General features: G+C 41.0%; 1 protein-coding gene across 1 annotated transcript; it reads left to right on the forward strand.

Moving 5' to 3' along the window:
• Nucleotides 1-395: 395 nt before the first annotated feature.
• LOC118821421 (transmembrane protein 114) lies at nucleotides 396-23,096 on the forward strand. The gene is made up of 4 exons (XM_036590011.1): nucleotides 396-631; nucleotides 1,045-1,122; nucleotides 18,209-18,346; nucleotides 22,286-23,096. Exons 1-4 carry the CDS (start codon nucleotides 454-456, stop codon nucleotides 22,525-22,527), a joined length of 636 nt encoding a protein of 211 aa, XP_036445904.1. The 5' UTR covers nucleotides 396-453; the 3' UTR covers nucleotides 22,528-23,096.
• The last annotated feature ends 416 nt before the right edge of the window (nucleotides 23,097-23,512 follow it).

The following is a 23,512-nucleotide window of genomic DNA, read 5'->3' on the forward strand; positions in this document are numbered from 1 at the left end:
ATGTACAACACATTCTTCTTCGATCTGAGGAACCATTTCACCATGCAAAGAACCATTTAAGCATCAAATTGGTTCTATATAGATCTCATGGTTCTAAATAGAACCATTGCCTTTACTAAAGAACCACCTTTACCCTCAGAGAACCATCTTTTTGAAATGTGTAGGATGTGGTGGTAGGCTGTGGGGGGTGGGGCAAGGTAGAGAGAGAGAGAGAGAGAGCGAGCGAGAGAGAGAGAGAGAGAGAGAGAGAGAGAGAGAGAGAGAGAGAGAGAGAGAGAGAGACTATTATTCGTACAGGACAGAGAGAAGTGCACACTGCCCCCTGCTGTTACTATGAGCACATTGCATTGCAAAAAATCCCTCACCAGTCAAACAGGCACACAGCCAAGCCAGCACTCACTGCTGAGCACAACTCCGTCTAGAAGCACGCTGGAAGACACTTCTGCGCCCAGGATGAAGCTGACTTTAAGCAGTCTGGCTGTCTTTGTGGCCTCTTTTGGGGTCCTCAGCTTTGTTTGCCTGGTTCTTGCCATCGGAACTGATTTTTGGTACATCATTGACACCTCGAAGAGGGAGAGCAACTCCTCTGTGTCACTGAGCTCACATTCAGGACTGTGGAGGACTTGCAACCGTAAGTCATGTGTACATATGTGTGTGTGTGTGTGTGTGTGCGTGTGTGTGTATGTCGCTGCTGTCAGAACAAAACCTTGTATGTCGATTTTTGTTGTTTTTCAGTTTTTGACATAATTTGAAAATACCTGTTGCCGTTTACATTGTTTATACATTTCATGATGATTGGACAAAAAGGAACGGCCCGAAATAACTTGGGAAAAAATTCTGGTTCCATTGACTTACATTAAAAGTAAAGTATGTAAAGTTTGTAAAGTTATCATTTTGGAGATACAAGATTTTGTTCAAACAGCAGCAAGATATATATATATATATATATACATATATATATATATATGTATATATATATATGTGTGTGTGTGTGTGTGTGTGTGTGTACAATATGTATGTTTATGAGTGTGTCTTCTTTTGCAGTTCATAACCAGTGCTGGCCGTTTATGAACCCGTTTAGAAATGGAAGAAACTTCACAGATTCCCAGAGGCAGATACTGAGTAAGTGTCTGCTTTGCTTCTTCTTGTGATGTGTGATTGTTAAAAAATGAAAATTATGGTAAGTATAATATATATATAATATATAATAGAACAATACTATTGTGAGCATGCTGGTGTGTGCTACAGCTGAGAAATTCTTTCTTTTCTTACATACATACAATATGAAATAAGACCAGATTTGCGTCCAGTATGGGGAAAAACGTCCATTTTTCTATGAAGCTGAACTAAATTTGAGTCAGCGTGTACAGCCTGTAAATAAAATCTGAAAGGGGCATCTTGCTCCCATCACCCCTCCCCCCTTCCTGCTTCAACTGTAATCTGTTTCTCATGCAATGTATAATTTATGTCAAATAATTGTTCTCCTTACATTCTTCTACCATTGTGTTGTTACTACACCAAATGTCCTATTTGAGACTAAAATGAAAGGCTTTGATAATTTATGTTTATGTTATGATAAACTATGACGAATCCCAAATAAAATAGAAACATCGATATGTCAGTTTTGTTTATTAGGTCTTAATAATATTACGTAAATCCATGTATTACTATTAGAACTATTACTTAACATGTAGCAGTGGTGCTATAACAGTTGCGGCCATTGTAGCTCTAATAGACACCTCCCAGTAGAAACACACTATAAATGGTGATTTTGTACATATTTAGCTTAGTACTATCTTTATTAATGTCTCGGTTTAAGTAGATCAGAACAGAATCCGTGTAAATATCGAAGGTCTGAATACTTGATCTGAACTAATTCAGTAGAATAGTCTGTGTAGATGGATAGACAGATTGATTGATTGATAAAGTATATAGAGAGAGCGAGAGTACGGCGCAAAAGTCAGAGACCCTTTATTTATTTAAGTCAAAAACAGCTCTTAAATACAAGTTATTGATTGTTCAGGAAGTGTTTCAGAGGAGATTAGATGTAAGATAATCCACTTGCATGAAGAAGCAGGAAGACAATGTGAAAAAAACAGGAGTTTCCAAAAGTGAAGTTCAAAAACTGATTAACAGAGAAAATGGGGCTCCTAACAACCACCTGGAAGAGCTGGTCGACCTCAAAACTGCCCCCATCAGATAAACAGCACTTAAAGCTTTCATCTCTGAGAGAGAGGAGAAAATCAAGCTGCTTCAGATCTGAAAACATCCACAGGTGTTTCTGTCCATCCTTCCACTGTGAGAAGACGACTCAGCGCTGTGGGTCTGAAAGGATGTGTAGCTGTCAAGAAGAACCTCACTGAGAAAAGGAGACGGACACATCAAACAAAGAAGCTGAACGATGGACTGACCACCCCAGAGTCCAGACCTCAACACCACTGAATGTGTTTGATTACTTCAGAAAATGATCAACCAGCTTCTAAGACTGAACTTTGGAGGTGTGTCTGCAGATTCTTTGAGGAACTGAATGTGAGTCTCCTGAAAAGAATGGAAGCTGGAATAAGGAACACTCTAAATACTGAAATTAACTGCATATATATATATATATATATGCAGATCTATGTATAGATTTGTGTCAGTTCCAGCAATTCTACCACATATTACTTCTTTCAGCAGCTTGCAGTTTATAAGCTCCTCATGCCGTGCCCAATTATTGGCACCCTCAGTAAAGTTGAGCAGCAAAGGCTGTGATAAAGTGTTATTGTTGCCAAACAGTTTTTTTTCTTTGATTAATTAATAATGATTACCTCCCTGAGAGGTTAGATTGTCATGCGCAACGAAGACATTTCAAAGCCTCTATTTGCTGCTCCTTACCAGGGGTGCCAACAATTATAGGCGGTACCATAGATGAGCTCAAACTTTCTGTTCCGAAGATTGAAGAAGGTCACAAAAGATCTACAGGAGACCAGCAATTGAATTAGTAAAGGACCCTCGTCCCATAATTACAGTAATTACGCTCCATGGAGCCTTGTGTATTTTTAGCGTCAGAAGTGGAGCCGTTATTAGAGTCATTTTAAAACAATTTTCCCGCCCACACAGGCTCGCGTAAATACCTACGTCTGAGATCAGCGGTCTTATCCAGAAAGGTCAAGCTTTTCTTCCTAGAGAAAGCAGCGACCGAGTTACAAATGTCACCAGTGGAGACTTACAGGTGTTATTGATCAGCTCAAACTCACACTGCTCGGGTGTGAATAGGACTGGGGACCAGTAATGCATAGATCTGCAGTGATCTTTCCCTAAATAGCCCCCATCAGCATGCGCCCTTCACAGGAAACAGGGACCCCTGAGGACTTGTTGCATTAGGCTGTGTTTATGTGACATTCATGATATTTAAAATAGTCGAAATGTGAGTTTTATCTCGGCATGGCTGTCTTTGTGCAGAGGTGTGAATTGGGGGTCTCACCGCTCCCCTTTCACCCCTCATTGCTCGCTAGCAGCTCAACACACAGTCACAACAATTCACACAGAGAGACAACAGAGTAAAATGGGGAAACATTTGATTTGATTACATTTAAAAAAAATATCTGCGTCAATTTCCATGCCACTGGCCGAATGGCCACTAGGAGACGCTGCATAAAGAGGGTAAATGGGCAACACTGAATATAGCTTCAGCAGTAACAGCTATGTATGTATATATATATATATATATGTATGTATAAACCTTGTATCTATATACATACACACACACACACACACACATATATATATATATGTGTGTGTGTGTGTGTGTGTAAAAGTCCTGCCCTCTAAAGCTAGTTCGCATCGCCTTACAAAATAGCCTTGACCGAACCCTCCTTACAAGACTGTGAAAGAAAGCTTTCTCAGGGTTTTTCCTGGAGACACACATCCAAGTCAAGTGCTATTTTCTTTCTTATGGTTCCTTATTTCCTGGTCTCCCAAGTCAAGGAGGTCAGATTTAACCCTTTAAAGCCTATAAGCTCTCAGTAAAGTGATGTAGATTGAAAAGACAGCCAGTCCGAAAGCAGGTCAGTTCCTCACTCTCACAACAGCATAATTAACAGTTCTACAGTCAGTTGTTGAAATCTCAAGCTTGTAAGAATAGCCAAACATTTCTGGGTGCTATACAGAACCCTGTTCAAAAAGGTTGTACATAGAACCATCTACACCACATTCTCCATATGAATATGGAGTAATCTCAATATGAAGAACGCTTTCACGATGCAAAGAACGCTTTAATCATGCAAAGGGTTCTTTGAGTGTTTATTGTTCTATATAGAACCAAAGAACCCTTGAAGAACTGTCTTTTTAAGGGTGTAGTTGCTAAATAGTTCATACTGAATAATAAGGCTGTTACTTAACTAACAAGGACAAACAGGCAGCACTGAATAAGGCGAATTACCTGCTGTGCTACACCAATCACCGACATCTCCTTCAACACCGGAGTAGCTGGTCCGAATAGAGTTATAACCTCACGTGAGTCCTGATTTAGCACTGGGAGCTCTTTCGCTCTCGCTCTCTCTCGCAAGAAAAAGAGGAATGAAACAAAAGTGCAGATGTTTCTGCCAGTGTTGAGGGATCCAGTAGGAACACAGGTCTGGCCTGTTCTTCCTTTGGATTCATCAGACCGGACACGCTCTCTCATTGGCTGCTATCTATACATGGTTATTCACACTTTCAGGCACAGCGAGGGTAAAATGTCACAGAAACCCAATCAGCTTCGGCAGTAACAGCTCCGAGTCCGGGTGCAGGAAGTCACAGCTGACCTGCTGTGACATCTGGATCTTATGCAGTATCAGTTTAGAGCAGAGTGGAATGTGATTAATTGCCACTCTAACAGCGCTAAGCACCAGCGCTCTTGACAGAGACGGCAGATCAGACAAAGGCTATGATGAATAACAGCGCTGCGCTTTGTCCAATGGTTTTTGATCTTGAATGTACAGTCAACCTCACATCCCAAACACCAATAATGAGCAAAAGTGATATTAATTGGATTGGAATGCAATTTTTTTCAAGCAAAGCAACACAAAAGCAAATCAGATATGATATCATAACTGGAGTTCCACTATTATGGTAAGATCCAGGCTAATTTGTGGACATCTCTGTCTTGACAAACCCTTGTGCACTCTAAAAAAACAAATAAAGGTTCCTAAAGTTCCTAAAGTTCTCGGTTCGGACTTTCAAGGTAAAACCGGTAATTAGCAGAGAAACAGGAACCCTCAGGTCTTCTAACCCTTCAGAGAAAACCTAATGATTTCTGTGAAATAGAAATCTACAGCTGTAATTTCTTAGTTAACACTGTAAAAAAGGACTTTCACTGTTAAAGTACTGTACAATTTAATGGTCAGTACCTGATTTTTGAAAAAAGGTTAAATGCATGTAAATACATTTTGCTGTTGTTGGAAGAAAACCTTGTATCTCCAAAATGGTAACTTTACAGGAGAAGGAAAAAACATACTTAACTTTTAATGTAAGTCAATGGAACCAGACTTTTTCCTAAGTCATTTTTGGCCATTTGTTTTTGTCCAATCATAATGAAATTTACAAATGATGTAAAGGGCAATAGGTATTTTCAAATTATGTCAAAAACTGAAAAATGGAAATACGAGGTTTTCTTCCAACAGCCGGGTTATACTGTATTTCACACTACAGCTTCACAGCAAGAAGGGCCTGGGTTCGATTCCCTGGCCGGGTGACCAGGGTCCTCTCAGTGTGGACTTTGCATGTTCCCCCCTTGTCTGATATTTGCGTAAGTGCAGCCTCTGTTTTCTAACAGAGGTTTTGAAACGACTGCAATGATCTGCAATCAAATTTAATCCAGTGTTCATTTCTGTCAAGAGCCCCGATAATACTCACACGTATACAAGCCCCTCACACCCAAACACACACATTCCTCGCATGAAAACTAGCTCTGAATGTGATGACCTAAGATTGGCCCGTCTTCGTTGGGTTCCCATGGATACGTGACTGACTCGGAGGAGAAGCACAGCTGTGTGAGACAGCGGTAACAAGTGCTCCACCGAGCAGCATGCCGTGATTTTCACAACTAATTTGGTTAGCCCACCTGCCGGCGCTCCCTGCGCCAGTATTTTCCTCTTTTTCAGAAAAAAGCTAAAACGCCCGCTGAGCGCAGCCCATATTAATGTGCTCAATCAGTTTGGGTTACCTGCTGGACCATTAGCAGAACAAAACAACAGACGAGCTTTCTTTTCTTCTGAATACTTGCAGTAACGTACAGCTGAGGCCTCGTCGAGTCGTGACATCTGTTTCAGACAGGAAATCATTACGGCTTGTTAAAGCTGTTATGAGAAAGCTGTAGTTTTCTACTTATATATATGCAAGTGTGTGTGTATATATATATATGTATATATATACACACACACGTATAGACATAGTTCAGAGCAATAAGCCACGAGAGTCCGTGCGATTTTATAATGGGAAGGGTGTTCTTATGATAAATATGATAAAATACAGTTTTTTCAGAAAATACTTTGTTATTATTAATAATAATCACATAATCAAGTATTCCACCAAGAAATGTAGTTCCTTTAGAGCACGGTATCATTGCCAAGCAACCATGTACCGCTGAATGAGGAGAACGTTTGGTCGCCCATCGCTGTAAACTGCAGTCATTTCATGAATTTTTAATCTTTTTGTTGTGTAACAATGAACATATGATATCACAGCACTATTTAATGCAAAAAATTCGCTTTCTAAGTACTTTTTGGTCACCAAATTACCACCGCGACTCTTATTTAGCATCAATCCAGCGGTGCCCTCTTTTCACACTGGGCCTGAATCTCAAAGGGCTCCCTGCTCCCTACATAGTACAGGAACAGTCATTTGGGACTCAGACTCATCCACACTCAATACATGATGCACTGTTTGGCTGTAGAGGCTAGAAATTCTTTCATAGCTAGAACACTATTTAGGGAATATGGAGCCGTTTGGGATTCAGCCTGGGTTTGACGCGACTTCTGACTAAACATCTGAAGCATGTAAGACATAACACGCAGTTAACAGTGAATCATACTGTAAGTGCTTAAATTCAAGCCTGTGATATTAATGATGGAGCTGTTTAGGCTGTTGGCTCTTTTATCCTGTTAGCTAGCTGACCAGTCTAGTTCTAGTTAAGAACATAAGTTGTCAGCCGCTCAGTTTAAACAGAACCGGGTTCTTACTTCATCTGTACCCTCGGTGCTCCATGCCAGTAGAATAAGAGCCAAAAGATTATTCCATTAAGAGTACAAGGATTTTTTTTTCGTGCCGTGGCGCAGTGATACACAGTTCAGTTGCTGTGAGGCGGTCATAGCGGTGCGTATATTGTGGATTTTACAACGTCTTTCAATGCGGCTCAGCCAATCAGATTTTAGGACCGGAACTATCCTTTATGTGTGTGTGTATACATGCACACACACACACAAGGCCTTGACCGAACCCTCCTTAGAAGACTGTGAAAGAAAGCTTTCTCAGGGTTTTTCCTGGAACCACACATCCAAGCTAAGTGCTATTTTCTTTCATATGGTTCCTTATTTCCTGGTCTCCCACATCAAGGAGGTCAGATTTAACCCTTTAAAGCCTACAAGCTCTCACATAAAGCAACTGGGTGCAGTAGATTAGAAAGACGGCCAGTCTGAAAGCAGGTCGGTTCCTCACTCTACAACAGCATAATTAACAGTTTTACAGTACACACTTAAAAAGATGGTTCTTCAAGGGTTCTTTAGTAAAGAAATGGGTATACAGCACCAAAAAGAGTTCTCTATCATTACAATGTCAAGCTTGCAACAATAGCAGAACCCTTTTTGATGCTATATAGAACCATCTTTAGCATATTATCCATCAATATGAAAAACCCTTTCACAGTGCAAAGATCCCTTAAATCATCCAAAGGGTTCTTTGAGTGTTTATGGTTCTACAGAGAACCATTTTCTTTGTTTAGGTGTTTAGTGACTAAATAATTCATACTGAATAATAAGCTTGTTAACTAACAAGGGGTTAAAGCATCTGAAGAAGCGAGTGTGACATTTTTTACAGACACACTGCAGCCCGTTTGGAGAACGTTCACATGTTTGTTCTGGTTTATTAGTTTTTTCTCAGCAGTTTTTTGTGGGATTATTCTGAGGAGGACTATTATAGCGAAGAAAGGCTGGTTCACGCTACGATACTCTTTCTGGAGCTGTGCATCTCTGCGCTGGGTGGAGAATGCGGTGGCTGTGACCGAGTTAAAAAAACCTCATAGCACTCCAGACTGAAAGACCTGAAGGCTCCTCGGAGCTGAAATGTTCTTTTGATCAATGACTACAATATCCTCTGGTCCAGCTTTGATCAGACTGTTTTTTCCACCAGGAGAGGCTGAGGAAGGTTCCACTGAGAGATGCTGCAGAAGTGGAACTGACTGTCCTTATATCAGCGCTAAAACCTCCACAGTCTGGTCTGAGAGGCTGCTGTTGTTGTTGGCATGAAGGAAAACCACTGAGGTTAAAGATGAACGTGTAACACCACTGATTTGGCTTCAAGCTCCAGTGAACTACTGCTGGCTGAGTTTTTTTGGCCCTCATAGATTATAACTTCAGCTAAATTAGTTAGCGCTAACTAGCATTACCTGCTATCCAAACTACTTACTAGCCAAGCGTTTCGAGTTGTTCTGGCTCTTTCCTTTAAACACCACATTTACTGTGTGTAGAGCTTCAGTTCTGTCCTTCAAACTGAGGGTTTTTCTGTAAAGTATTAATCTACTGAGTCAGTTTTGTTTGTTTTCGGCTGAGTCTTACTGAGTACGAGTTGAGTCACCAGTAGAGATGGAAGGATCCATTGCCTACGTATCGGTATCTGACGACGTCCAGCCCAAATATGCGATCGACGATCGGCTGATATTTCTCTAAGTTGACCGATCCTGAGACCTGATCAGTGACGGAAAAAAATGTGCCATATTTTGCAATTGCTGCAGCCCTGCATGAGGCTCCCTGCAAAATACAGACCTTTTGACTATGGGTCAAAGGCCTATTTACATGATTTTTACAGAAAAAAAATTGGTAATCGGTACCCAACCTTACCCAAAACCTAATCCTCACCCTGGCCCTAATCCTAACCCTAACCTTAACCTTAACCTAAAACCTAATCCTAACCCTCACCCTGGCACTAATCCTAACTCTAACCTTAACCTTAACCTAAAACCTAATCCTAACCCTCACCCTGGCCCTAATCCTAACTCTAACCTTAACCTTAACCTTGACCTTAACCTAAAACCTAATCCTAACCCTCACCCTGGCCCTAATCCTAACCCTAACCTTAACCTTGACCTTAACCTAAAACCTAATCCTAACCCTCACCCTGGCCCTAATCCTAACCCTAACCTTAACCTTAACCTAAAACCTAATCCTAACCCTCACCCTGGCCCTAATCCTAACTCTAACCTTAACCTTAACCTAAAACCTAATCCTAACCCTCACCCTGGCCCTAATCCTAACCCTAACCCTAACCCTAACCTTGACCTTAACCTAAAACCTAATCCTAACCCTCACCCTGGCCCTAATCCTAACCTCAACCCAAAACCTAATCCTAACCTTTATATGTTTCTGACATGTTACTGAGAGTCTGCTGAGTGTCTGTTTAATCTAAAAAGGACCACTCAAAAAAAAAGTCCCCCAACTGACCTGCAGTAAATACTTGCAGTGTTGTTTATTATGCAGCTTTCAGCTAGCTCTGGTAAGAGGCGGTCGGACTCCCCGTGGTGTTGTCTTTTTTGTAGAATGGGATGTATTCAGGGTGTGCACCGTTTAGTTGCAGTGCTTAAAAGAAAAAAGTTTTCAGAGCGTTTTGGCAGAAAAAGCCTTCGGGCCTGGTGTGAAAGTCCCACTGCGTTAAAAAATCATACTTGGCATGAATATACCTCAACAGTCCCGCCCTCGATCTGTATTGGCCCATCTCTAGTCGCAAGTCAGTTAATGTGCAAAGTCCTCATCTCTGATAATAAATAATACAGCCGCTCTCTGCACGTTGAGAATTACAAATGTAGACAGTAAACTACATCGATAATATAGCGCAAGGCAGCTTGATCACATTGTTTTTTTCTATTTTTTAAACGTAACCTTATTTAACACTATTCCTTTATACATAACCTCCTGTAAAAGGCCCATACTCTACATTTTTCTCGTATTTTCCACTTTGTTTGTGTGGTTTTATGTATAAAAACTAATTTTAACGTGACTGTTTTCCAACTTACACTTAAACAGGCTGGTTTGTTACTGTATCTTTAAGTCTGATATATGTAAATATGCTCTGTTTTGATTGGCTGCCCTGTATTATATATCTACTCTGGGCTGAAACATGCCTTATAACTTCAGCATGAATGGGCGGAGCTAAACTGCTGTAGGCTAAACAGATGTATATATGCAAATGGATTGTTTTTCACGAATCACAAAAACAATACATTTAAAATGGGCTGTTTTGAAGACGTTTCCATGAATGGACTGTATGGACTGGGCAGTGAACGGGAAGTTTTAAAGACAGTGAGTGTGTTTACATGCACTTGAGTAATCAGATTATAGGGAAGTCAGACAGTAGAGTCAGTAGAGACAGTAGAGTCAGACAGTAATCAGATTTCTGCTTTGCAACCAGCCAATAAACTCACAGAAGAAAACGCGACGTAAACGTAACGTGAAACTCAAAATTTCATGCTGCAGCTTTTTTTAAACATCATGCCGCTTTACCTGAAAATATGAACATACATCATCTAGAAGATGAAGAATATTTAAATCCTTCATTCCGTCAAGCATGTATTTGGTTTCAGCGTCGCTCCAAACGTGCTCGCTTATTTCCAGTACCACCATCTGTTTTCACACAAGCAGACTAAGAAATCCGAAAGAAATCAGAGTAAGAGTTCACATGCACTGAGAAATCTGATTAATGAGCTCAATCCAGCCTCTTTATTGGATTTCTTAATCGGATTTCTAGACCTTACTCCAATCTAAGAAATCAGAGTGTGCTGTTTACATGACCATTTGAATAATCAGATAACTGCAGAAGTCTGATTATGATCAGATTATTGAGTGCATGTAAACACATTCTCTGTTTACGTACCACAAAAACTTTTTATATTTCAAAAAAGCAATGAAAACTGAGTTGTCCATCACACGGGCCCTTTAAATCTCTTCCATAAAAGTAAGCCTGCCTGTGTTCTGTGTAACAGTGTTGTTGCTGACCTCTTAATCCACTCTCTCACTCCTGTCTGTAAAAGGTACAGACTGTGATGTTATGGTTGGTACAGGCTGTGAACAGAAATCCACCTCTGAGCTGAAGCCGCACGTCCGGCTCTCTCTTCTCAACACGTCTCACAGATGAACAGCACTATTAGTATCTGTGCTCTGCGATAGAAGAAGTGGCTAAAAGTGTAAGAAAAAGCTCTGAAATAGGCCCTAAGTGAAACGGAGGAGGCGCTGAGTGCTGCAGTAATTGCCGTGGTTCTGTAGCGCGCTGCAGCTCTAATTTCTTCCCTTCACAGCTCGAGTTCACTGATCTCTCCTTTTCTTTCATTCGCTTTTGTTTGTTCGGCTTGCGAGAGACATCCAAACATCTCAGCCTGGAGTTTATAGCCTCTTCGTTACCACTGAGGTAGAGATATCAGCATAAAACATTTAAAAGTAGTGCTATTTTACAATTATAATAATTATAATCATGATTATAATGATGTAGATTGGAGGGTTAGGGTTATTTGGCGCCATGCTGCCTTTCTCTTATCCTGAAAGACATTTTGCGCTGGCACAATCATTACTACTAAAACGCACTCAGCGGGCCACAGGCTAAAAGCCCTACATTCGATCCACCTCTTTTTTCATTTTTAGCACTTTTATGCATTGTATTGATTAACCATAGATTAACATTTTGTCAAAACTAAGCGCAAACAGATGTAAAAAGCTTATTGTCACTGTTATATCAAAACCTCATGCATGTTTTCCAGCTGTCACATTACATTAACATTTCATGAACGGTCCCATAAAATCGTGACTATCAGAGCTAGACCTTTAGTTTGGGCCATAAATGTCAAAACTCGCTCAAAAACGAGAAAAAACACCTCTGTGATAATGTTAATTTCTGCTAGCACCCCTGTGGGATTATGGTAGTATGCTGGCCCTAAGCTAACACTGGTGCACATGGACATTTTTAGGCATTCTAGATTAAACACAGACATTTAAATACTGTTAAAGACATTTCATATCTGTTATTTGAAGCTTTTAACATATATTTAACATATATTTTACCTTGTATCAGTTTTACAGTGACTCTTTTAATAGATACTCTTGGCATAGAGCTGCCACTGCTGTTTTCCATTCCTAACAACTGACTGAAAGCTGCTTAGACTACGACTTATATTCGCAGTCAGTGACGTATACAGAACCTTCAGAAGGCCTAGAGTGACAAAATTGGCCCTCACTGTAAATCAAAACACTCATTAGTTGATTATTCTGTCAGTCCTTTATTAGGTTGGTAGTTAATCTAACATGTAAGTACTTCAGTTCAGCTCCTGAAGTCCTAACTAATGGGAGAGCTCACTTGGCTGTATCTACATAGATACCACACAGGAAACCGTCCTGATCGGACAATTATCTGTTCTGTGTCTCAAGATTTTAACCAAAACATAACAATGAAATAAGAGAAATACTACAATACAGAGTTTAAATACAGCAAGCATGACAATCTTATTAAATTATATTAACAGCCAAGTGAGCTCTCTCATTGGTTAGGACTTCAGGAGTCCATGTTAGATTAACTACCAATATAAGTAGGAAGTGACAGAGGACTCAACCAATGATGTTTTGATAGATGGGACCAATTTTGTGAGGAACAGTGTCATTGACAATGTCAATCTAGACCTTCTGGAATTTCTAGATACATCACTGACTGTGAACACGAGCCGTAGTCTAAGCAGCTTTCAGTCAGTTGTTAGGAATAGAAAACAGCGGCGGCGGCTCTAGGTCAGACCTCTTTACTGAAAGTCTCACTGTTAAACTGCTAGAAGGTAAAATATATGTTAATGTCTGTTTAAAGCTTTAAATAAAATGTATGGAATATATTTTACAAGCTACAAATGTTTGTGTTTAACACTCTCAGGTTGACAATGTCATATGTGAAATCAAATGACGTCATAGATAAAAGAATTCATATTTTGTGAACACTGCAGGCTAGAGATGTGCTTTCATTTTGCCCAGAAGAGTAGTAACCACAGAAGATTTGTCATTTATTTTACAAAGTCTCCAAAAAGAGTGCAGTTCAAGGCTGGATAACAAAGCTGCTGAAAGTGATGCGATTGCTACAGAGCCCTCATTGAAACAGCAAAACCCCAGCCTTCTGGGAGAAATGTCTGTAGTGTGCAGCATTCGCAACATCCTTTAATCCTTTAATACGACATCATTGACCTGAGAAAGTTAATCTAGAACAGACAAAAAGCTTTATGTACACCAGGGTTAGCTTAGCGCTAACATACCGCTAGAAACTCCATAGGAGCGCTTCTAGAAATTAGCATCACCATAGAGGCGGTTTTTTCCCAATATTTGTAAGTTTCCACATTTATGGTCCAAATCGAAAGCCGAGCTCTAAAAGTCATGGTTCACCACTGGTGTGACGTCATGTTGTTAGCTGTCTATTTCTTCTAGTAGTTTGAATATGATGCTAATCTTAAGTGATGTGCTTCAATTGAAAATCGCTCATTTTAAAGCACAGTAGTTTTTAACAAAGAAATATCGATGATCGTTATCGTTATCGGGGAAGAAAAAGTGCCATCTCTAATTAACGTACACTCAAGTTAACACCTTATACAGTTTCCATTCCGGAGATACAACAGTGAAGGTATTTGGCTTTCACTGTTGAAGACCAAATACCTTCTGTGATTGAGAGCATAGACAGAAGTCTCCAGTGAGAGTCACTGTATATAATGCTGTCATAAGCTGGTATTTGAAAATCATTACAGTCAGCTAAGCCTTCTGCTTCATTAAATTGCATGGCCATATGGCTTAAGTGTTCACTTTCCAGTGTATCTGCATACGCAGCATAAAATGCATAAAAGCATTGAGTTTACATGTGAAAAAAATAGGGTTTTTTTGTGTAACTGTCCTTGAACGAGTCCAAAAGAAATATGCTATTGTATTTAATTAGTCTAAGACTGAGCACTGTAAGGGTTCTGTTTTCTGCCAGCTGAAGGTCACTAGAACAGAGTACAATGGGGTGAGAGCATGCAGCCTTGTGGCGCTCCTGTTCAGTCAGTGATGGTCCAGAAGTGTACATACTGTTTCCGGGCAGGCAGCTGTAGATCCTATTAAACAGGGACAGCGGAGCTGAACAGTGCACTGGGGCTCGTTATCTTATCTTTCTTCTTATTATTCTCTGCTTTTTTTGTATTATTTTCACAGGTTGCAGTTTTTGAGCTAGAGCCACAAAACTTTGCACAGCTGTACAGCCTATACGGGAATAATGTGCTTGTGTTTTTTGGGACACTTATGGTTTTCATACAGCATTTAAACAATCACAAAGGATATCTCTCACACAGACGTTACATAAAGACTCACATACATACTAGCACATATATGCACACAACTTAGCAACCACCTGGGATACCATAGCAATGGCCTAGCAACATCTTAGCAACCACTGTAGATACTTTTGCAACTGCCTAGTAACAAAATAGCAACCATCTAGGATAACCTAGCAACACCAACCAGCAGGGATACCATAGCAATGGCCTGGCAACACCCTAGCAACCTCTGTGGATAACATAGCAACAGCCTAGCAACATATTAGCCACCATCTGGGATAACATAGCAATGCTCTAACAACACCTTAGCAACCACCTGGGATAACATAGTGATGCTCTAGCAACACCTTAACAACCGCCTGAGATACCACAGTAATGACATAACAACACTTTAGCGACCATCTGAGATACCACAATAATGGCTCAACAACACCTGAGCAACCACCTGGGATAACATAGCAAAGGCCTAGCAACACCTTAACGACCGCCTGAAATACCACAGTAATGGCCTAACAACACCTTAACAACCACCTGGGATGCCATTGACATGGCTTGGCAACAATTTAGCGACCACCTAGGATATCATAGCAAAGTTCAACCACCAAACCACTCTGAATCACTCTGTTTACATCTCAAACACTCAAACAACCACCTGGACATAACATAGCAACAGCCTAGCAACACCTTAACAACCACCTGGGATAACATAGCAACAGCCTAGCAACACCTTAGCAATCACCTAGGATACCACAGTAATGGCCTAATAACACCTTAGCAACCACCTGGGATACCATAGCAATGGCCTAGCAACACCTTAACAATCACCTAATATACCCCAGTAATGGTCTAACAACACCTTAGCAACCACCTGGGATACCATAGCAATGTTCTAGCAACACCTTAGCAGTCACCTAGGATACCATAGCAATGGTCTAGCAACACCTTAGCAACCACCTGGGATATCATAGCACTGTAAAGTATCATAGCAAAGTTCCTATCACCACCACTGTAAAGAAATCTAACCCATTTCACACCTAACCACTCTGAATCACTCTGTTTACATCTCAACCACTGAATTATGCAGAAATCTAGAGAAATCTGTCTCCCATGTCAGTAAGAGGGGAATTGGGAAGTTTGCTTTATAATTGCTTTATTTGCTCAGCCAGCTGCTGCAGAGCTGTGAGGGCGGCTGGGGAAATGTAAGTTTGCAGTGAGAGAGATGGAGGAGATAGATGTGAAGCTCCAGCTATGTGCATTCTCCTCCTGAAGCTTAGCAACTGTTGCTATCTGCCATTGAATCAGTTTGTTATCAGCGTACCACCAGTGTTTAAATTTGAAGCTCCAGTTGTACCTGGGGGACATGTAAAAGTGAGGCCCATGCCTGATAGGGTTATATTATGTTATTTTCTATCTGTTTCAAAAGACAAAAAAAAAATATTGAAAAAAAAATTAATTTGACATTTGTAGTGCTCTTTCGTTACGAAAGCTAAGAGTCAAAATGTCAAATCAAATATCTACTGCAATGCAACCAGTCATCAAAGGTAAGACATACATGATCCATACATTTTTCATGCCCGTCGAGGCAGTATGCTTTAGCCTAGGAAAAATTTGGAAAATGTATCTACCAAGTTGGCTTACTCATTTTTTACAGGCCTACTTACAAATTTCTATCTTTTGGAGCAACACATGAACAAAAGCCATCAGATCAAGAATTGTTCAACAGCCAAAGGATGCTCCTTTAAGATGTGAAGGATGTGGGGATGCAGGCATGTTAATATGGAAAACGAGTTCTTATAGATAGATGGATAGATAGATAGATAGATAGATAGATAGATCTGGAGCAGCCACACATGAGCCTAAGGCCACCACACCCGTCTAGAGGGGTATAAAGCCCCATTGGGCTGTGGAGCAGTGGAACTGCGTTCTCTGGAGTGATGGAGCTCCATCCAATACCTTTGGGATGAGTTGAAGCAATCCAGAACTGACCATCCAACATCAGTGCCTGACCTTACTAATGCTCTTGTAGCTGAATGCAATCAAATCCTCTTCCCAGCAATGTTCCAAAGTCCAGTGTTAAGCCTTCCCAGAAGAGTAGAGGCTGATAAGAGCGGGAGAAATTCACTATTAATAGCCAAGAAACGTTGAATAAACAGGTGTCTACAAACCTTTGGACATGATAGTGCAGATAAATAGGTAGATATGATATTGTTCACTGTGGAAATCTGTCTTTGGCTACTAATAGTATACAAAAACATATAAAAGCATGAAAGGTTTCCCTTTTAATAAGCAAACCTGTAGAAAGAGTAGTTGGATACACCCTGTTGACGTGGGTATCTGAGATGTTTTTGTGCAGGACTGATGTTGGAGTTTTCTGTTATTTTTCTAAGGTATTTCCTTTCAATTTGGTTTCCTCAGTGAAAGCAATCAGACATGTTGGGTGTTGTTAATAAACCTTTGAATGCATGGTCACAGTGTTTTGGGAATGCATTATGCACAGTATGATATGCAGATTTTTGTGCTGTAGCAGCCTAAAATTTTTGGTTAGTGGTGTCGGTGTGGTTAGAATCACTAATTGATGTGATATGATAGTATGTAGGCAGTTGAATTTACTTTAAGCAAGCTTTAAGTGCTGTTTATCTAATGGAGACAGTTTTGGAGTCTACCAGGTCTTCCAGGTGGTTGTTAGGAGACTCGTTTTCTCTGGAGCTTTTAATCAGTTTTTGAATTCCAGTTTGGAAACTCCTGTCTTTTTACATTTACTTTCTCCTTCCTTATGCAAATTAAATACAACCCCATTTCCAAAAAAGTTGGGACGCTGTGCAGCTTCAACATTTGATATGGTTCACATGATTCACATATCATTGCATTCTATTTTTATTTATATTCTTTATTTATATTCTGTCCCAACTTTTTTGTAAATGAATTTGCACAATGCGTTTTTTCTGTTATTTTAAAAAAGAGAGATCACATCAGTCCCGTTTTGAAAGAGCTGCACTGGCTGCCTGTATCATTCAGGATAGATTTCAAGGTTCTGCTACCAGTCTTTAAAGCTCACCTTAAACCTTAAAGCACCGCTTACATCACAGAGTGTCTGTCTGTTTATGTTCCAGCACGCAATCTAAGATCTGCAGATAGTGGCCTTCTACAGATACGCTCTGTAAAATACAGAAAACATGGAGAGGCTCTTTCAGTTATTCTGCTTCTAAACTGTGGAGCTCAGTTCACCTTTTATTAGACAGTCAAGCTCAGTGCTCACTTTTAAGAAGCACCTAAAAACGTCTCTCTTTAAATCAGCATTTAACTGAAACTGAATGTCTCGTGGTTTTTATCTTGTAATTTAATCTTCTTCATTTTCTTCTGATTCTAATTAAGTACTAATGATCTTTTCTATAACTATGTTTTATCACCTGTCTGTAAAGCACTTTGAGCTGCCACCGGCATGAAAAGTGCTATATAAATAAAATTATTATTATTATTGTTATTATTATTTTGCATGCCTCTTGTATATTTGCAGCATTATACTATCTAAATGTCTTAATTAATAAAATGCCGTTTGTGTTACCTGTGTATAAAAACAATGTTGTTTCGTAGAATGTACAAACAAAACCCTCCCATTTGTGGTCAGCTGGAGCTGGTAAGCCTAACCCTCACTGTGTCTCTCCACAGACATGCAGGGGGCATTCATGGTGCTGCTGCCCCTCAGCGTGATCGTGTTGTTTGTCGGGGGGATGCTGGGGGTCATGAGCATGCTGGCCCGGGCCCACCCGCTGCTACTAGCGACGGGACTGCTGCTGATGTGTGGCGGTGAGTCTCCTCACCCTCAGTAACTTAGACATGCACTCACACTCTTGCGTACTCTCAGAGACGCCTGCCTATTAGTCGCTCGATGGAAAAGATTCTCATCAAAACTTAACAAATTATACAAATTCAATACATTTTAAATGGTTGACGCCTTTAGAGGGCGGCGCTGAGCGACGTTTGTTTATTCGATGTTCGTTAATGACGCCTTTAGAGGGCGGCGCTGAGCGACGTTTGTTTATTCGATGTTCGTTAATGACGCCTTTAGAGGGCGGCGCTGAGCGACGTTTGTTTATTCGATGTTTGTTAATGACGCCTTTAGAGGGCGGCGCTGAGCGACGTTTGTTTATTCGATGTTCGTTGATGACGCCTTTAGAGGGCGGCGCTGAGCGACGTTTGTTTATTCGATGTTTGTTAATGACGCCTTTAGAGGGCGGCGCTGAGCGACGTTTGTTTATTTGGTGTTCGTTAATGACGCCTTTAGAGGGCGGCGCTGAGCGACGTTTGTTTATTTGATGTTCGTTGATGACGCCTTTAGAGGGCGGCGCTGAGCGACGTTTGTTTATTCGATGTTTGTTAATGACGCCTTTAGAGGGCGGCGCTGAGCGACGTTTGTTTATTTGGTGTTCATTAATGACGCCTTTAGAGGGCGGCGCTAAGCGACGTTTGTTTATTTGATGTTTGTTAGTGACGCCTTTAGAGGGCGGCGCTGAGCGACGTTTGTTTATTTGGTGTTTGTTATTTACGCCTTTAGAGGGCGGCGCTGAGCGACGTTTGTTTATTCGGTGTTTGTTATTTACGCCTTTAGAGGGCGGCGCTGAACGACGTTTGTTTATTCGGTGTTTGTTAATGACGCCTTTAGAGGGCGGCGCTGAGCGACGTTTGTTTATTCGATGTTTGTTAATGACGCCTTTAGAGGGCGGCGCTGAGCGACGTTTGTTTATTTGGTGTTTGTTAATGACGCCTTTAGAGGGCAGCGCTGAGCGACATTAGTTTATTCGATGTTTGTTAATGACGCCTTTAGACGTCGACGCTGAGCGACATTAGTTTATTCGATGTTTGTTAATGACGCCTTTAGACGTCGACGCTGAGCGACATTAGTTTATTCGATGTTTGTTAATGACGCCTTTAGAGGGCGGTATAAAGTTTATTTGCGCTTGAGCTGTTTCTGTCTTATTTAAAAGAAAAAGGTTGCTTTAAGGTGGAGCTGGCAACCACACCACATATTGATTTTAGCCACTCCACGCCTGAGAAAACCTCAATCCCCCCATCTCAACTGTGACTAGTGAAGCGAATTATTTACACATGGACATAAAGTGATAACAGCTTCAGTGGTGGTGGTGGGGGGGTGGAAAGATACAAATTGGCCATCAGTTTCTCAACTCATGGTGGGTGAGGGGTGCAAAACAACGACAGGCTGCCAATGACAATGTCAGTGTTCAAATTATTTATAGAGCACATTAAAAAACCACAGCTGTTGACCAAAGTGCTGTACAATCAATGTAGGAAAACTCACAAATTAGGCAATAAAACACAGAACCAGTTAAATCACAAAAAGACAATAAATACAAATGTAAAATTGTAACAACAACATGAAATACGAGCAACTCTCAACACTGAATCAGAAGCCGACAAATAAAAACGTGTTTTAAGACAGGGTTTAAAAACAGGCAGTATAGGGGCCGGCCTAACATGCAAAGACAACTCATTCCAGAGTTTGTGGGTGACTACTGAAAAAGCACTCTCCCCTGTGCTTAGCCTTGACTTAGGGACAATAAAAAGGAAATGATCAGCGGACCTAAGTGCCCTTGATGGAGCATATGGTTGTTATCACTCAGACTATAAGATAGATTGGAGCCAGCCCATTTCACAATTTATAAGCAAACAATAGAATCTTAAAATCAATCCTAAAACGTACAGGGCGCCAATGAAGAGAGGCCAGTGCAGGGGAAATATGCTCACACTTGTGTGTTCCTGTTAAAGATGAGCTGCATTCTAGACCAACTTTAAGTGTGAAAGGGAGGCCTGACTAACGCCAACATAAAGATTTCAGTTTTGTTCTCATTAAAGTTTAAAAAATGTAACGCCATCCAGACTTTAATGCCCTCAAGACAGTCCAGCAGTAGTTTTAAAGAGATTGTATTTTTCTGTTTCAAGGGCAAGTAAATTTAAGTATCATCTGCATATCTAAGGAAACGCCATATTTTATAAGGATATAGGGGAATAAAATTGGCCCGAACATAGAGCCCTGGGGAACTCCACAAGAGAGAGGCACTGAGGACGATACAAAATCTCCAAGGTTGACAGGAAAAGTTCTGTCAGACAAGTAAGATCATAACCACTCCAAAGCAGTACCTGTAATACCAACACAACCGATGTAAGTGTGCTATCAGCGCTGAGATGCAGAACCAATTCACCCGAAAAGCCTCTTCAGACAGGAGCTTCACACTGTTAGGGACGTTCTATACATCGTTACCATCCAAGGAGTCCTTTGATTTATAATGGTTAATATTAGTAGAACATGAATGAATGGTGGCATCATAAATGTAGCCATATTTTGTGTTTAGTCAGGTAAAAGCAAGTAAAATAAAATGAATATATGGGCCGACATCATATCAGCTATTTGTTGCTATGCTGTTTTTTCAGTTACTGTACGCTGGTCTGTCTTTTTTTATGAACAATGCAGTTGTTCAGTGTTGTGGAAGAACTGACCAAACACTGACCTTTCACCAAACACAGGATAAATCAGCCATGCGTCACAACAGAAACTTGCGTCCAAATGAGTAATGCTGGCAGTGCTGCTCTGGTACAAAAGGATTTTGTACTAATCCTGAGAATGATTAAACTGAGATACTGGAAAAACAGGAAACTTTCAGTGATCTCAAAATACCCCATCATTGCCTACGTCTAAATGTTTACAGTTTAAAAAACTAGATATTCCTAAAGTTGTTGTTGATATGTTGAAGCTTGTATGCTACTACAGCTGTTATGACCATATTTGGCTATGGTTTTTAAACTGATCTTCCCAGTTTGACAATTTCCTAATAAATACATACATCATCTAAACCGCTTATCCTTCTGGGTCGCGGTGGGGTGCTGGAGCCTATCCCAGCTGTCATTGGGCGAAAGGCAGGATACACCTTGGACAGGTCGCCAGTCTATCGCAGGGCAGACAGACAGACATACATACACATTCACACAGGGGCAATTTAGCGAGTCCAATTAGCTTAACTGCATGTTTTTGGACTGTGGGAGGAAACCGGAGTACCCGGAGGAAACCCACGCAGACACGGGGAGAACAGGCAGACTCCACACAGAAAGGACCCTGGACACCCGGCCGGGAATCGAACCCAAGCCATTCTTGCTGTGAGGCGACAGCGCTACCCACTGTGCCACCGTGCCGCCCAATTTCCTAATATTGTGTGATTAAATGAATTAAATGAATATTTCATTGGGTTTAATGAAGTAGCATTCACACACACACAAACACACACACACATTTTCTAAACCGCTTATCCTCCTGGGTCACGAGGGGGGGGGTGGAGCCTATCCCAGCGGTCACTGGGCGGAAGGCAGGACACACCCTGGACAGGTTATCAGTCCATCACAGGGCAGACATACAGACATATACACTCACACCTAGGGTCAATTTAGCATCTCCAGTTGGCTTGACTGCATGTCTTTGGACTGTGGGAGGAAACCCACACAGACACTGGGGAGAACATACAACCTCCACACAGAAAGGACCCTGGCCTCCTGGCCGGGAATCAAACCCAGGCCCTTCTTTACATCTGAGTAGACTTCCATACTGACTCCACCTAGGAGTCAACCTCAGAACAGAGTACTGTGATGTAATTTACCACAATAATGAAAACATTCTGTCCACCAACCTGCTCCATGCATTTGTAAGGCTACCAACTTTCTCTTTATCATGTGTTTGTCCAGCTGTCTTCACGCTGGCTGGCCTCTGCGTGTACGTGGCCTACTCCGCGGCGGCCTTCAAAGAAGCCGTGTGCATCTCTGGACACAAAACCCTGGAGGACATCAACATCTACTTCGGCTGGTCGCTGGTACTCGCTGCCATCTCCTTCATCAGCGAGCTCCTCACAGCCATCGCTTTCCTGGTGGCCTCGGCGCGTGTGGGTCAGCTCACGCAACAAGACGAGGACAGCTATCCGGGAGAGTGAGAAACGCTGGAGGAACCAGACTAAAACCATGTTAAAGCACATCTGCTTTCAGACCAGAACAGCTTTACAGCAGGTTTTTACTGTTTACATCTGATTGTGCAGTTAATCCTCTTCACACGGTCAGAGGTGAGGTGTTCTACTCGTGTTGTTGTATCGAATAACAGCACATTTTATCATCATACCTGTATCGTTCCACTGGCCAACAGTTGCTAAGTAACGACAATGGTCACTGTTTAAGCTGCTGGAACTACTTTCTTGGTGGAAAACATTGTAAATATTAAGAACGTACATTTGAAACAGAGCTTCTTTGCTGTATTGTCCTTACTTGTTAGTATAAAAGCTGTTGTGTAAATGCAAAAGAACACGAGGTTCTTTGTTATTGCAAATAACATCACAGCTGGGTGATGCGACCAAATCACAGCCAAGATGTTACTCTGCCTCGCGTGTTCTGTAGACCTCTGCATAATATTAAAGACTCTCTGTTTTTGCCTATGGAAAAAATGAACGATGTACATTTTAACCCTGAATCCTCTGAATTATAAGTAGTCAAAATACAGTAACACTTTACTGTAGGGTGCTGTTCATAAGGCTACATAAGCTTGTCATGAAAACTGACATAACCCTACATAAATGTCTATTAAAGCTTATTTCGATAGCCGTCATCCGTCATAAAGGCTACTTTAGCTAACTTTGATCAAAATTGGCAAATGTAACCTTTATAGCGAATGACGACTATTGGATTAAGCTTTTATAAACATTTGTGTAGGGCTATGTCAGTTGTCATGACAAGCTTATGTAGGTTTCATGTAGCCTTATGAACAGCACCCTACAGTAAAGTGTTACCCAAAACATGAATATCCTACATGTGGTACTGTGCAAAAGTCAAAGACCACCCTTTATTTATTCATTTTCCAGTCAAAACAGCCACTGAGTACACATTTTTCATTTTTCAGTGTCAGAAAAAAGCAGAGAAGCTTCAACAACT

This window comes from Colossoma macropomum, unplaced genomic scaffold (genome assembly GCF_904425465.1).
Source record: "Colossoma macropomum unplaced genomic scaffold, Colossoma_macropomum, whole genome shotgun sequence".
Lineage (NCBI taxonomy): Eukaryota > Metazoa > Chordata > Actinopteri > Characiformes > Serrasalmidae > Colossoma > Colossoma macropomum.

Coding starts and splice junctions, on each gene's coding strand:
- LOC118821421 (XM_036590011.1), top strand. CDS start 454: ATGAAGCTGACTTTAAGCAGTCTGGCTGTCTTTGTGGCCTCTTTTGGG. Junction 632..1,044: donor ACTGTGGAGGACTTGCAACC/GTAAGTCATGTG, acceptor CTTCTTTTGCAG/TTCATAACCAGTGCTGGCCG. Junction 18,347..22,285: donor ACTGCTGCTGATGTGTGGCG/GTGAGTCTCCTC, acceptor GTGTTTGTCCAG/CTGTCTTCACGCTGGCTGGC.